Below are 13,189 nucleotides of genomic sequence, written 5' to 3' on the forward strand. Positions count from 1 at the left end.
CAAAACAATTACGGAAAAGGAAAGCAAAGTTGGAAGACTTACACTACCTGATTTCAAAAACTGACTGTAAAGCCACAGTTATCAAGGCTGTGTGGCATTGTTAACGGGGATAGGCATATAGATCAGTGAATCACAGTTAGGAGTCCACAGCTAAATCTATTTATATATATGGTCAGTTGATTTTCAAAAGAGGTACATCCTTGATTCAAGATTTCTTTGCTTGGAAAAGCCCCAGTGTAAAACAGTCTCTCACAGTGCGTGCTGCAGTGTCACTCAGACTGCCTTGCAGTCAGGCTAGCTAATGCATCACAGTCTGCCGGATAAACTGCTACGTCATCCTTGGTGCTTGGCATGTTACAATGTTGGGATCAGTGTGGGCTTCTAGTTGGATTTTGTGCCAGGTACGTGTCTACTTTGGACACTCTCTTTTCATGTTAGATTAAAATGAGGATGCTTTGAATTTGGAGGAATGAATGTGGCTTTTTCTTTCTTTTGTTCTAATATTACAGGAGGATTGGGAGCAGCATCCATAAAAGATTAGAAACACTAGCTTTGTTTTGGATCTGGGTGTGCTGCGTTAGTGTTTGGTTGTTTTAGAAAGATCACTTTGGTTAAAAGGAAGCACAAACTTGATTACTGAGAGTGACTCTGGTATATTTTCTGATATAATCAAGTGCAAAATACCCTGCTTTATTCTATACGCAATGCTTTGCTTTTTGAATGTTGAACTTATATAACAAAGGCAGAGAGTGATTCTCTTTTGGGAACTGCCTACATCTGGCAGTTAGATGTGTGTAAAATTGAGCTGCTTCTACATCTGTGGTCACTGTAATTGTTCTGAACAAAGGCTTCAGTGCTCTGTTTTTTGAGACATGTTATCCTGAAGAGACATAAAGATAGGAGGACTCCTCTGCATCAGCTTCTTTAAAGGAGGAAGCAAACTTGACTGACTTTATCAGACGTTAGCATAGTATGGAAGGAATGATGCAGAGTGGTACAGGCCAGAAGCCAATCCAGGACTTCCATTTTTTATTATGCCTAATGGTCATATTGAGCGAGTGTCCTGATTGAGTCTTTTCACCTTGGGTCACCTGAATGTCCTAAGATCAAGGTTTGTCTTAATCATTTATCTTCTATTTGATTTTTCATCTTTCATCTGTGTTCCAGGTCATTTGTGTACTTCTGTTTTGGAGGGTTTCCCTAGAAGGTTAATAGGTTCTCAGCATAGTTGGCGTTAGATAAGAATTAACCATTTGTATTCAACACTTTGGTGAGAAAGAATTTTTCTGTGGTGCATGAATCAGGTTAGATATGACTCTGGTGGATTAGACCCTTCCTAATGGCTTATCTCAGGAAATTGTGATTCTGTAGATTCTAGCTGTTGCAGTCTTTTCTGCCATTACAAGGGAGCAATATCCTGAGCAATATCTACTTAATTAAAAGCTAAAACAGGACTATGTTACTGTATAACATTCAGCCACCATTTATTTATTTAAGTGATTTGTCCATTTGTGGCAAATTTGCTTGCATAGCAATAGATGTGTCCCAGTAGTTTTTTAGGCAGGGTTTTTCTTCTCAGCTTAAACTGGATTAGACCTCTGTGTCTAAAATATTTTTCTGGGCCCCTTTTCCTTTCAGGGGTTTTATCCACATCTTCTCCTTATCCCATTTGTACCAGCTCCAGTCTTATTCTCAAATTTTAGTGAATAAAATCTTAGTTTTTGTTGTTTTTTAAAAAGGTGTGTGTGTGTGTGTGTGTGTGTGTGTGGACACCACTACTCTGGCCTGAGAATTAGAGTTGTGACTCCCACATTATTCAAAGTTCCTCAGTAGTGGCATGTTTCGTCCTTTTGACTGGCTTGCTTTCTCTCCTGACCTGCTCTCCCCACTCTTGGAGTCTGAAAATCAGTATTATTTGTTTTGATTGGATCTCAGAAATTACCTATTTAGGCTGTGCTGTTCTCCTCCCTCTGGATTTCCTGACCCCATTACTTTCTTGGCATAGTTGTCCTTGTAAACTTTGTCTTCTTTTTGCCCTGGGCCCTCCCTGTCATGTGCTCCTGGCAGCCTGGAGGGGCCGTGGAGCTTTTCTCTGGTGACTGTCAGAAGAAAGTGACCGTTGTTGAAACACGTTTGCTGCGGCTAAGGCAGAGCTGCTGAGATCTACTTTCTAGTTATACAAGCTTTTATATTTCTCCCCCTTTCCTCTCAGTCCCCTTGGGAAATCAACTAATTCTGTGTGTGGGCCCAGGGTAGGGAGAAAATGCAAACAGGAGGGGAAGTATGGAAATTGGGGACAAAGTACACAAAAAGACTGTAGCTTGAGGCCATCAGGAATACTCTACTCTGACTGAAGCAGGGCCAAGAAGTAGGCACAGTATGTCTTGTCCTCCTGGGTTTTAAGCACCTGCAGCAGGAGGACAAACTCCGGCTTGTGTTTACAAGGCCGACATCTGAAGAAAAAGCCTCCATTCCTTTGCCATCTTGATATGGAGGGTTCTGCGGAGGAAAATAAGGAGATGAGATATTACATGCTTCGAAGGTAAGTTTTAGAGTGCCGTATCTGGGCAATATATACCTTTAAAAAACAATAAGACATTGACAGCTAAGCCCTGGAATTTATGGGCAATCTGATTTGATGATTTTCTTGTGTCTGTAGGAAACTTTTTTTTTTTAAGGAAATGAATTAAAACGCTCATATTTGCTCCTGGATTTCTAAACCTTTATTTTACACTCAGAATTTGAACCAAAGATACCCGAGACCATGTGTGACATTGTAGCTGCGTTGAAAACAAGCACCCGTGCACAGACCTTGCTGTGTGCTGGTCTTTCGTTAAGGAATCTCACTTAGTCTGTGCCAAAGTTGCTCATTGTTCTTGGCTGGTTTTTCAAGAGTGAAGTCTCTTTATCTATTTTGAAGGAAAATATCAATTCTGTGTGGTAGGTAGCATCCTGTTGAAGGTAGTTTTGCAGAAAACTTTTTTAGACTCTGTCTCTTGGACCAGGAAAGGTGGCTGCTGTCGTCGTCCCGGCGTGTGACAGTAGGCAGCCAGACTGGAGGTGTTGAGAGTGCCAAGCTCTCCTTTCCCGAATCTTTCTTCTTCCTGCTGTTAGAACTCACGCTGAAGAGGAAATGAGTCAGGCCTTCTTCAGAACTCTTACAGGTCTGTGCCTCTCCAGCACAGAATGATTTGCTGGATGGCAGTCATTAAGGGTCGCTTGCTTGTATTTGCAAACTGGAGTTTTTATTTTGATAAAAATTACCTGAAAATTAAATAGACCCTGGAAAATATAGAAACAAATGAAAAACACTGATTTGGCAAAATGTGTCTTTAAAACAGTCATCCTTTCCTTTTCCTTTTTACTTGACCTCTTCCATCCTTTGGGGGGTAAACCAAGCAAATCTTCCACTGAGAGTCAAATAAGTAAAAACCAACTGGTATATTTTAAATATACATATTATATATTGTTTTATATATAATATATACTTATATATTTTGTATATTTTAATATATATACAGTAAAATGATTTATATATGTATAAATATAATAAATATATATATAACTTTGGTTTATTATTTTATATATGTAAAACAAACATATATACAAACAGAATACACATACACATATATATATTAATTACACACACATACACAGTTTTGTTTTTCTGTGGTTAAATACAATAGGTGATCTGTCCATTTTTTTCAAGGAGATAGCCCTCCTGGAGCAGTCTGTCCTCCAATTTGAAAAATCATCTAGAGAATTCCCTTCTCTTCTGTGTTGGATCCTCTATTTCTTGCATTCCTTGTCTTCCTTTATCTTGGTTTATTTCATCTTTTGGGAAGACAACATTCTCTGGTAGCTTCCTGAGAAAAGCTAGGTGAGAGGTAAAGATTTTGAGATCTTTTCTATCTTTCCACTTGATCCTCTTGTTTTTAGCATGGTGCCTAACTTCTGAACGTGGCTATATGAAGGATCCCATCTATTTTTCTAAAATCTTTTAAAAAATAAATTTATTTTTGGCTGCATTGGGTCTTTGTTGTTGCACGCAGGCTTTCTCTAGTTGCAGTGAGAGGGGGCTACTCTTTGTTGCGGTGCGCGGGCTTCTCATTGCGGTGGCTTCTCTCATTGTGGAGCACGAGCTCTAGGCATGCGAGCTTCAGTAGTTGTGGCACGCAGGCTCAGTAGTTGTGGCTCACAGGCTCTAGAGCACAGGCTCAGTAGTTGCGGCACATAGGCTTAGTTGCTCCGCAGCATGTGGGATCTTCCCAGACCAGGGATCGAACCTGTGTCCCCTGCATTGGCAGGCGGATTCTTAACCACTGTACCACCAGGGAAGTCCTCATCCCATCATTAAAAGTAAGGTTTATTTCTGTTTTTCTCCCCTCTTTGATTACAAGTGACCCTCAGGGCATTCCTTTGTTATCTCTAAACTATTGATTAAAACGTATGAACAATCCCTTCCCCACCTTAATTTTATCGATAAAGATTTTGCTTCCCTTTTTGTCTTATACTCGGGCATCTCCTTATTTATCCTAGGTTTATATCTTCTCTGTCTCTCTGTCCCTAAGAAACTGAAAGTTGATCTCTAGGGAGTATGTGTGTGTGTGTGTGTTTAATCTCAGTGTATAGAATTATATAACCATAATTTTTGGTTCAAGACACACTCATTCGTCCATATGTAACCCACTATTATTTATTTATTTGGTTACTTATTTAGTAATTTTAAAAATAGTGTAAAAAGGAATTTGAAAACCCACCACTTAAAGGTTGATCCTTGGCCATCACCTACATCTTTCTAACCATATGGTCTCTCCTCCAGAAACCTTCTCCCTGCTTTCCCCACCCAGGTAGTCATTTCCCTTAATCACATGTTCATCACATTATTTTGTTTCTCTGTTTACATAGTTTTTTTGTGTCTATATGTATGTCTTAAAAGTATGTATATTTTAGTTTTTAACTTTATGATCTGTTTTTTGTTTTGTTTTGGTTTTTGCGGTACGCGGGCCTCTCACTGTTGTGGCCTCTCCCGTTGCGGAGCACAGGCTCCGGACACGCAGGCTCATTGGCCATGGCTCACGGGCCTAGCCACTCCGTGGCATGCGGGATATTCCCGGACCGGGGCACGAACCCGTGTCCCCTACAACGGCAGGCGGACTCTCAACTGCTGCGCCACCAGGGAAGCCATTTATGATCTGTTTTTAATTTTATAATCTATATATAATATTTGGGAGCTTCTTATATATTAATCATATATCTATACACTTGACTAAGGCCTCCTATTATTTCTAATAATTTGCGGAATCTTTTGTTTTCTATGTAAATTACATCATTCACAAATAAATATAATTTAACTTCCTCCTTGGCAGTCCTCAGGTCTCTAATGTACTTATTAATTTTTTTATTTTATTGCACTTGCTAGGAAATCTAACAGTTTTACATTTATGGATTTTCTAAAATTAAACCATCCTTGCTTACCTGGGACAAACTCAAGTTGGTTGTGGAGTAACATACTTTTTAACTAATATTTTGCCTATCCTTGACCCAACACCTATTTAGAATATCGTCTTTAGGAATTTTGCAACTGTGGTCATGAGTAAAGCAGCCCTGGACTTCCCTTTCATGTAACATCTTTGTCTGGTTCTGGTATTGGTATTACTCTAACTGGGGAGTTTTACTTCTTTTTCTACTGTCTGGAAGTTTGGTAGGCTACGATTCTTGAAAGTTCAGTAGAACTTGTCTTTTAAAACCATCTGGGGCTTCCCTGGTGGCGCAGTGATTAAGAATCCACCTGCCAATGCAGGAGACACGAGTTCGAGCCCTGGTCTGGGAAGATCCCACATGCCGCGGAGCAGCTAAGCCCGTGCACCACAACTACTGAGCCCGCGCTCTAGAGCCTTCGAGCCACAGCTACTGAAGCCCACAGGCCTAGAGCCCATGCTCCGCAACAAGAGAAGCCACCACAATGAGAAGCCTGCGCACCCCAACAGAGTAAACCCCGTTCGCCGCAACTAGAGAAAGCCCACACATAGCAACAAAGACCCAACGCAGCCAAAAATAAATAAATAAGTAAATAAGTAAGTAAATAAATAAATAAAATAAAAATAAAACCATCTGGACCTGGTGTTTCTTTGTGGGAAGGTTTTAATCATACTCTTTTATTTTGAAGAGAGAAATTACTTGAGTGCAAGGTTAGAGTGTAGGAGAAAGGAAGGAAAAATAGAAATAGAAGAAAGCAGCTGTCTGTTAAATAGTGTATAAAGGAGTTTATTTACTATATCCATTATCTCATTCAGTCCTCAAAACACCCTTTCAGAAGGTCTGTCAGTGCTGAGTCAAGGTCCAGTCAGGGAAAGAGAAACTGCATTAGGTATTATAAACAAAAGACATTCAATTGTGAAAATTGGTTACTTGGGTGTTAGAAGAATAAAAGAACAAAAAAGACATGCTGAGGTAACCCAAGGTTAATATCTGCAGGAAGCAGCTACCACCCCTCAGGAAGAGGTAGTATTCCCAGAACCTACAAGCTTGGTGAGGGCCCAAGGTGCTTGGAGAGGGGCTGGTGCTTGGACCTCTGGGGGTAAGCTTTAAGTAGCTGCTGCTCAGATCCCTGAGGAGGAGGCCTGGCCTGACAGGTGATTGATAGGCCCAGGCCGGGTAGCCCAGAGGATGAGTGAGCATGGCAGGGCTGGTACTCTGACAGCCAAGGAGCCACAACCCACTGCTCCTTGTCCTTCTAAGGGCATGCACCACGGCTATTCCTGAATGCTGAAAGATGCTAGAGACTGGAATTAACTCTGTTTTCCTGTGGAGCAATGCTGATAATAGCTGGGAAATAAGAAGAAAATCCCTTTCTCTCTCTCTCTCTCTCTTTTTTTTTTTTTTTCTTAAACCCTTCTGCCTTCCTATTGGCGGAATCAAACAAGTTTGCATGGTGTTAAGCCCTGTTGTCATAGAGCAGAGCATAAAAGGGTGGGCTTGGAGCTGAGAGACAATAGCTAAAAACCTAGAACAGTGAATACCATACATATTTACAAAGAGAAAAGTGAAGCTTAGCAAGTTTAAGTTATTCGGTGAAGATCTGGAATTTAAAGCAGGCCTGTGCTGTTTCCACCACTATCTAATCTAAAACATCATTGATTGTTAGAGGCACGATTATTGAATGTACCACTGAGAAAAAAAATTCTGCCAGTTAAATAAAGCACACCATCAGCTGTAAGATACATACCAATTTCAGAGATTTTAAAAAGCTAAAAAAAAAGTGTTATCTTAAGGTCAATGAAATATGGTTTATAAATAAATTGCCTTGTAAATGCCTTGTAAATAAATTGTTTTTGGAGTTGTTGATTTTGAAACGTCTATGGCATATCCAAGTAAAACATTTAGTAGGCAGTTAAAAATGTGGAGTTACAGCTCATAAGAAAAATGGAGGTTAGAGATACAGAGGTGAAGGTCATCTGTGTGTCAGAATCATAATCCAGAAACAGGTTTGCTAACTGTTGTGGGTTGTGTTTTTAAGTTTTAACAGTCACTCTGAGTCTGTTATTTATACCATCTCATTTTAGTCTGTTCTTTGCCTATCTCTTTATGATGGCATCTGTTGGTAAATCTTAATATTGTCTTTTATTATTCAGGAACACTTATTTTTTTTCTTGAATTTCCACAAGCAAAGATCATTTTCTTTTCTCTCTTCTCTATAAAAACTATGTTGTCTGCCACCATGCAGTCTTCACAAGGGTGCAATTGGAAGTGCTCTTATAAGTCCAATAGTGAAAAGTAGGTCTCCAGGGGAGATAGATGATGTGAAGAAATCTTATCTGTAGACTTTCATGATTTCTCTATTTTTACAGGTCGAGCATGTCTGGTTTGCACCTAGTAAAGCAAGGTCGAGACCGAAAGAAAATAGACTCACAGCGAGATTTCACTGTAGCTTCTCCAGCAGAATTTGTTACTCGTTTTGGTGGGAATAAAGTGATTGAGAAGGTAAGTTATAACCTGCTAAATTATTTTTTCAAAAGCACATGAGATTTAATGCCTAGATTTGTTGTCTAGATTTGCTCAAAACCGATATTTAAATTGAATTTCTGAGACTGCGGAATTATCCTTTCTGCCTCCCTAGCATCCTATTAAATAATTTCACTATTTTCTGTAATATGTATTTACCACTGGCAATTTAGTCATAACTAAGTAAGAAGATGAGGCAGCACCCATAAAGCGCTTTTAGAAAGATCTTGCTGTTTTTATGGGGTTGAGTTGCACTGATCTGAGAGGGTATGAGAAATTGATTAGCTTGTGGGGTGGTGGTGAGGAGGTAACATGTCATAACACTGGGTTTAGAACTAAGGGAATGGAGAGAGTTTCAGAACAGAAGGCTTCAACAAGTTTGATACAGTGTAACCTACTGGGTTCCGCCAGGAATTTGAGATGTTTAGAGGGAATATACCACATGAAATACTTAAAGAGATTACAGGTGTTTTGAAATGTTGTGAGTTAATCTGTGTCACTTTTATCTAAACCATATGGGAGCTGAGAGAATGACTTGGTTGAAATAGCTTGCAGTGATTAAAAGATTAAAGGATGGGGACCTATATTCTCTGTGCTAAAAATGTTGCTTTAGCGGTGCACTCCTGTTAGTCTTCCAGTGAGTAGAGATTACATGTCTCCCAACCTATGTTATCCTCAGGGTGATGATTGCAAGACAGGCAAGGAGGTGAAAGGTTTGTTTAACAGAGAAGTCTCAGGATCATTGATCCTTCTACGCTTTTTCTTGTGACCGTTCTTTCTGGGGCGGTCTGTACAATTCTAAGGCGTTTGGATTCAGCATTTTGGAGAGAGGTGGTGGTTAGTTTAGGCGTTCTTATACATGTTCAGGACTCTGTGCCTTGTTTCACTACAACAGAGAATAGTGCATGACACTACACTGTTGAATCTTCCTCCAGCCTTATTTATATCCATCTTCCTCCTGACGTTTGTTTCTTCTATTCCCTAAAAGTAGGTATGGTAGAATAATTCACAAACTCATAAGATTTGAGTAACTGATTTTCCCCTTCAAGAAATGAAGTTAGAAAGGAGTAAGTTTTAGCTGGCACATATTGAAGTATTTGCTTAGCTAACATCTTAAAATATCCCTTGATCATGTGGGAGTTGGTTCCTAAATGCCTAGACCAACAATCCAAATTCCTAGTTGAAACTCTGGCTTTTCAGAGGAAGATCTACACAAGTGATTTCATCTCTTTTCCTCTGTCTTTGCCTGTCTATTCTACCTCTCTCCAATTCCCATGTTCCCACTCTACCAGGTTCTCATTGCCAACAATGGCATTGCAGCAGTGAAATGCATGCGGTCTATCCGCCGGTGGTCTTATGAGATGTTTCGAAATGAACGTGCAATTCGATTTGTTGTCATGGTCACACCTGAAGACCTGAAAGCCAATGCAGGTAAGTTATGAACATTAAGAAAGCATCATCCTCAAGCATAAAACATTGAATGGCACAGCCTTTAAGGAGAAGAATGTTAACTCAGGGGGATTCCCAAAGCCAAGGATTTCTCTTTTAAAAAGTGTCAATAGTAGGCATAGACAGGATTGTATTATATTTAACCTCAACGTAGACGCCTGTGTTCTAAGTAAAAATAGGTAGAAATTTAACCAAAGTGTCGATATGGGTTTTCAGTGTTATTTGCTAAGCCACATTCTTTAGCATGTGTCAGTAGAAACGTTTGGAAGGAAATGCTATTTACCTTATGAGTTACATTGAATTTTAGAGCATTTTAAGGTTAAGATTGTTTTTTCCCCTCCTCCTGGGAGGGGGAGACCTCTTGGGACCCAAACAGGTTTCACTCTGCAGGCTCTTTGGCATATTCTCTCTGCTTAGATGGTTTTCCATCTGAGAGAGGCAGATAAAGACTATTGGTGTAGCTGAGAGGTCGTGGCTAGTCCTTCCTCTTTATACTTTTTATCACTAAAGTATAATCTCTAAGACAGAGTACCCACAGATAACATTAGCTCTTTATTTTATTTTATTTTTTAAAATTTATTTATTTATTTTTGGCTGCATTGGGTCTTCGTTGCTGCATGCGGGCTTTCTCTAGTTGCAGCGAGCAGGGGCTACTCTTCATTGCGGTGCGTGTGCTTCTCATTGCGGTGGCTTCTCTTGTTGTGGAGCACAGGCTCTAGGCGTGTGGGCTTCAGTAGTTGTGGCACGCGGGCTCAGTAATTGTGGCATGCGGGCTCAGTAGTTGTGGCTCGCAAGCTCTAGAGCGCAGGCTCAGTAGTCGTGGCACATGGGCTTATTTGCTCCATGGCATGTGGGATCTTCCCGGACCAGGGCTCGAACCCATGTCCCCCGTATTGGCAGGCGGATTCTTAACCATTGCACCACCAGGGAAGTCCAACATTAGCTCTTTAAAGGGCTGTCTTTTTAAAGCTATTTTGGTCTTTATATGTACTCTCTATATTGAGACAATGATATTAAGACTATTACTAAGGAGTAAGGGTTATTATCTTTAGAAATGAAGAAGGCACCAATTTATTGGAAAATAGATGTTATATGAAATCATTTAGATTGACCCTTCAACACCTCTCAGCTGCAGTTTCGTATATGTGAAAGGAAAATCATGTCTATTTTACTGGATAGTTGTAATGATGAAATTGTGTATAATAAATGTAAAGTACCTTGCATGATTTCTTTTTCCTTGTTTCTCCTTGGTGCTCCTATTAATTCATTTATTCATTCACTCAATGAACATGGAGACCCACAGTTTAATAAGATATGATCTTGCTCTAGGAAACAAATAATTTCAATACAATGAGGTAAGTGCTATAATAGAAATATGCACAGGGTACCGTGGAACAGAGATGAGCCATCGTAACTCTGGCCCCTGCTCTTGGGTTAAGGGTTAAGAGGGGTTAACAGGGTTAAGAGAGCTTTCTGAAATGGGTTTTACCTAGCCAAGAATGAGTAAGAGTTAGTGAAGCAATTAGGGGGAAGACAAAGGTATTACAGGCAGAAAGAACATATATGCAAATGTTTGAAGGTGTGACACAGTGGTTTCTGGAAACTGCAAGTGTCTTGTTAAAGTACAAGACATGATCTAGTATTTGTCAAGGATGGTCTTGTTTTTCATGTTAGCACCATCAACAAAGGCAAAATAATAGATAATATAGTAATAAGAGCAAGGTGGGGGTTTTTTTTGGTGGGGAGACAGGTTTGGAGTACATGTGATACAAGGAGATTCTAGAAGTCCTACAAAAAATTGAATATATCCTTCTAGAACTTAGAAATAATGAGAACTAGAGATTAAGAGTGTACATTATCAGCAAATATGTGATAGTTAACACTACCTCCTGAAAGATCAGATAGAAAATGAAGAGAAGAGAGTTAAGGATGAAATTTTATAGAAGGACAAAATTTAGGGATAGACTCAGGAAGATAGGCCCATAAACAGTGTTGAGAAGAAGTGGTCAGAGAAACAGAAGAGAAAAGCAATGAGAAAAGAGAACTTCAATAAGGAAGGCTCAAAGGTGTCAGTAGTCCAATAAAATAGGAATCAAAATCTGTCTGGTGATTAGCTAATCATTGGTAACCTTTGCAGAAATAGTTTTGGTGGAACAATGTGAGTATGCAGACTAATACAGGAAGATAAGGAATGAATGGGATGAGACATGGAGACAGCCAATGTGGACAAGTTTTTTGAGAATTTTGGATGAGAAGGGAAAAAGGAAAGGCAGTAACTAAAGAGAAATTTGGGGTCAAGAGATAATTTTTATTTTTCAGAATGGAAGAGACTTAGAAATGTTTCTGAGAGGAAGGAGCCAAGGGCAGGGGTGGGGGCCGGGGGGTAGCAGTACACAAGAGAGCTAGAGGAGATGGAAGGGGATGGGATCATGAGCACCAGTGGACAAAAGTACTCATATCTTTTGACTAAGAAAGTCTATGTCCTGGGGTTTATTCTGAGGAACAAAAATCAGTAATGGGGCAAATACGTTCATACAGGGATATTCATTGCACTGTTATTTAAAATAACAAGAAATGAGGAATAACTTGTGCCCACCATTAGTGATTAGTTACGTAAAATCTGTTGCACCAATTCTATGAAATACCATGCATCCATTAAAAAATATTTTGTGGAGAGGAGCTTCAAGATGGTGGAAGAGTAAGATGTGGAGATCACCTTCCTCTCCACAAATACATCAGAAATACATCTACATATGGAACAACCCCTACAGAACACCTACTGAAAGCTGGCAGAAGACCTCAGACCTCCCAGAAGGCAAGAAACTCCCCACGTACCTGGGTAGGGTAAAAGAAAAAAGAATAAACAGAGACAAAAGGATAGGGATGGGACCTGCACCAGTGGGAGGGAGCTGTGAAGCAGGAAAGGTTTCCACACACTAGGAAGCCCCTTTGCGGGCAGAGACTGCGGGTGGCGGAGGGGGGAAGCTTCGGAGCCACGGAGGAGAGCACAGCAACAGGGGTGCGGAGGGCACAGTGGAGAGATTCCTGCACAGAGGATCGGTGCCGAGTGGCACTAACCAGCCGGAGAGGCTTGTCTGCCCACCCGCCGGGGCGGGCGGGGCTGGGAGCTGAGGCTTGGGCTTCCAGATCCCAGGGAGAGGACTGTCGGCGTGAACACAGCCTGAAGGGGTTAGTGCACCACGGCTAGCCGGGAGGGAGTCCAGGAAAAGGAACTGCCAAAGAGGCAAGAGACTTTTTCTTCCCTCTTTGTTTCCTGGTGTGCGAGGAGAGGGGATTCAGAGCACTGCTTAAAGGAGCTCCAGAGACGGGCGCGAGCCGCGGCTAACATCGCGGACCCTAGAGACGGGCATGAGACGCTAAGGCTGCTGCTGCCGCCACCAAGAAGCCTGTGTGCAAACACAGGTCACTATCCACACCTCCTCTCCTGGGAGCCTGTGCAGCCCGCCACTGCCAGGGTCCCGTGATCCAGGGACAACTTCCCCAGGAGAACACACGGTGCGCCTCAGGCTACTTCAACGTCATGCCGGCCTCTATGATCATCTCTATAGATGCAGAAAAAGCTTTCAACAAAATTTAACACCGATTTGTGATTAAAAACTCTCCAGAAAGTAGGCATAGAGAGAACTTACCTCAACGTAATAAAGGCCATATATGACAAACCCACAGCCAACATCATTCTCAATGGTGAAAAACTGAAACCATATCCACTAAGATC

The 13,189-nt window shown here is 40.8% G+C and overlaps 1 protein-coding gene across 1 annotated transcript in view; it reads left to right on the forward strand.

Annotated features, from left to right (window-relative positions):
• ACACA (acetyl-CoA carboxylase alpha) overlaps positions 1-13,189 on the forward strand; it is a 233,868-nt gene that overhangs the window by 41,775 nt on the left and 178,904 nt on the right. Inside the window, 2 exon segments of the mRNA XM_059997545.1 lie at positions 7,851-7,983; positions 9,297-9,435. Coding sequence (XP_059853528.1) covers positions 7,851-7,983; positions 9,297-9,435 — 272 coding nt within the window.

The sequence above is a fragment of the Delphinus delphis genome, chromosome 19, assembly GCF_949987515.2.
Source record: "Delphinus delphis chromosome 19, mDelDel1.2, whole genome shotgun sequence".
Lineage (NCBI taxonomy): Eukaryota > Metazoa > Chordata > Mammalia > Artiodactyla > Delphinidae > Delphinus > Delphinus delphis.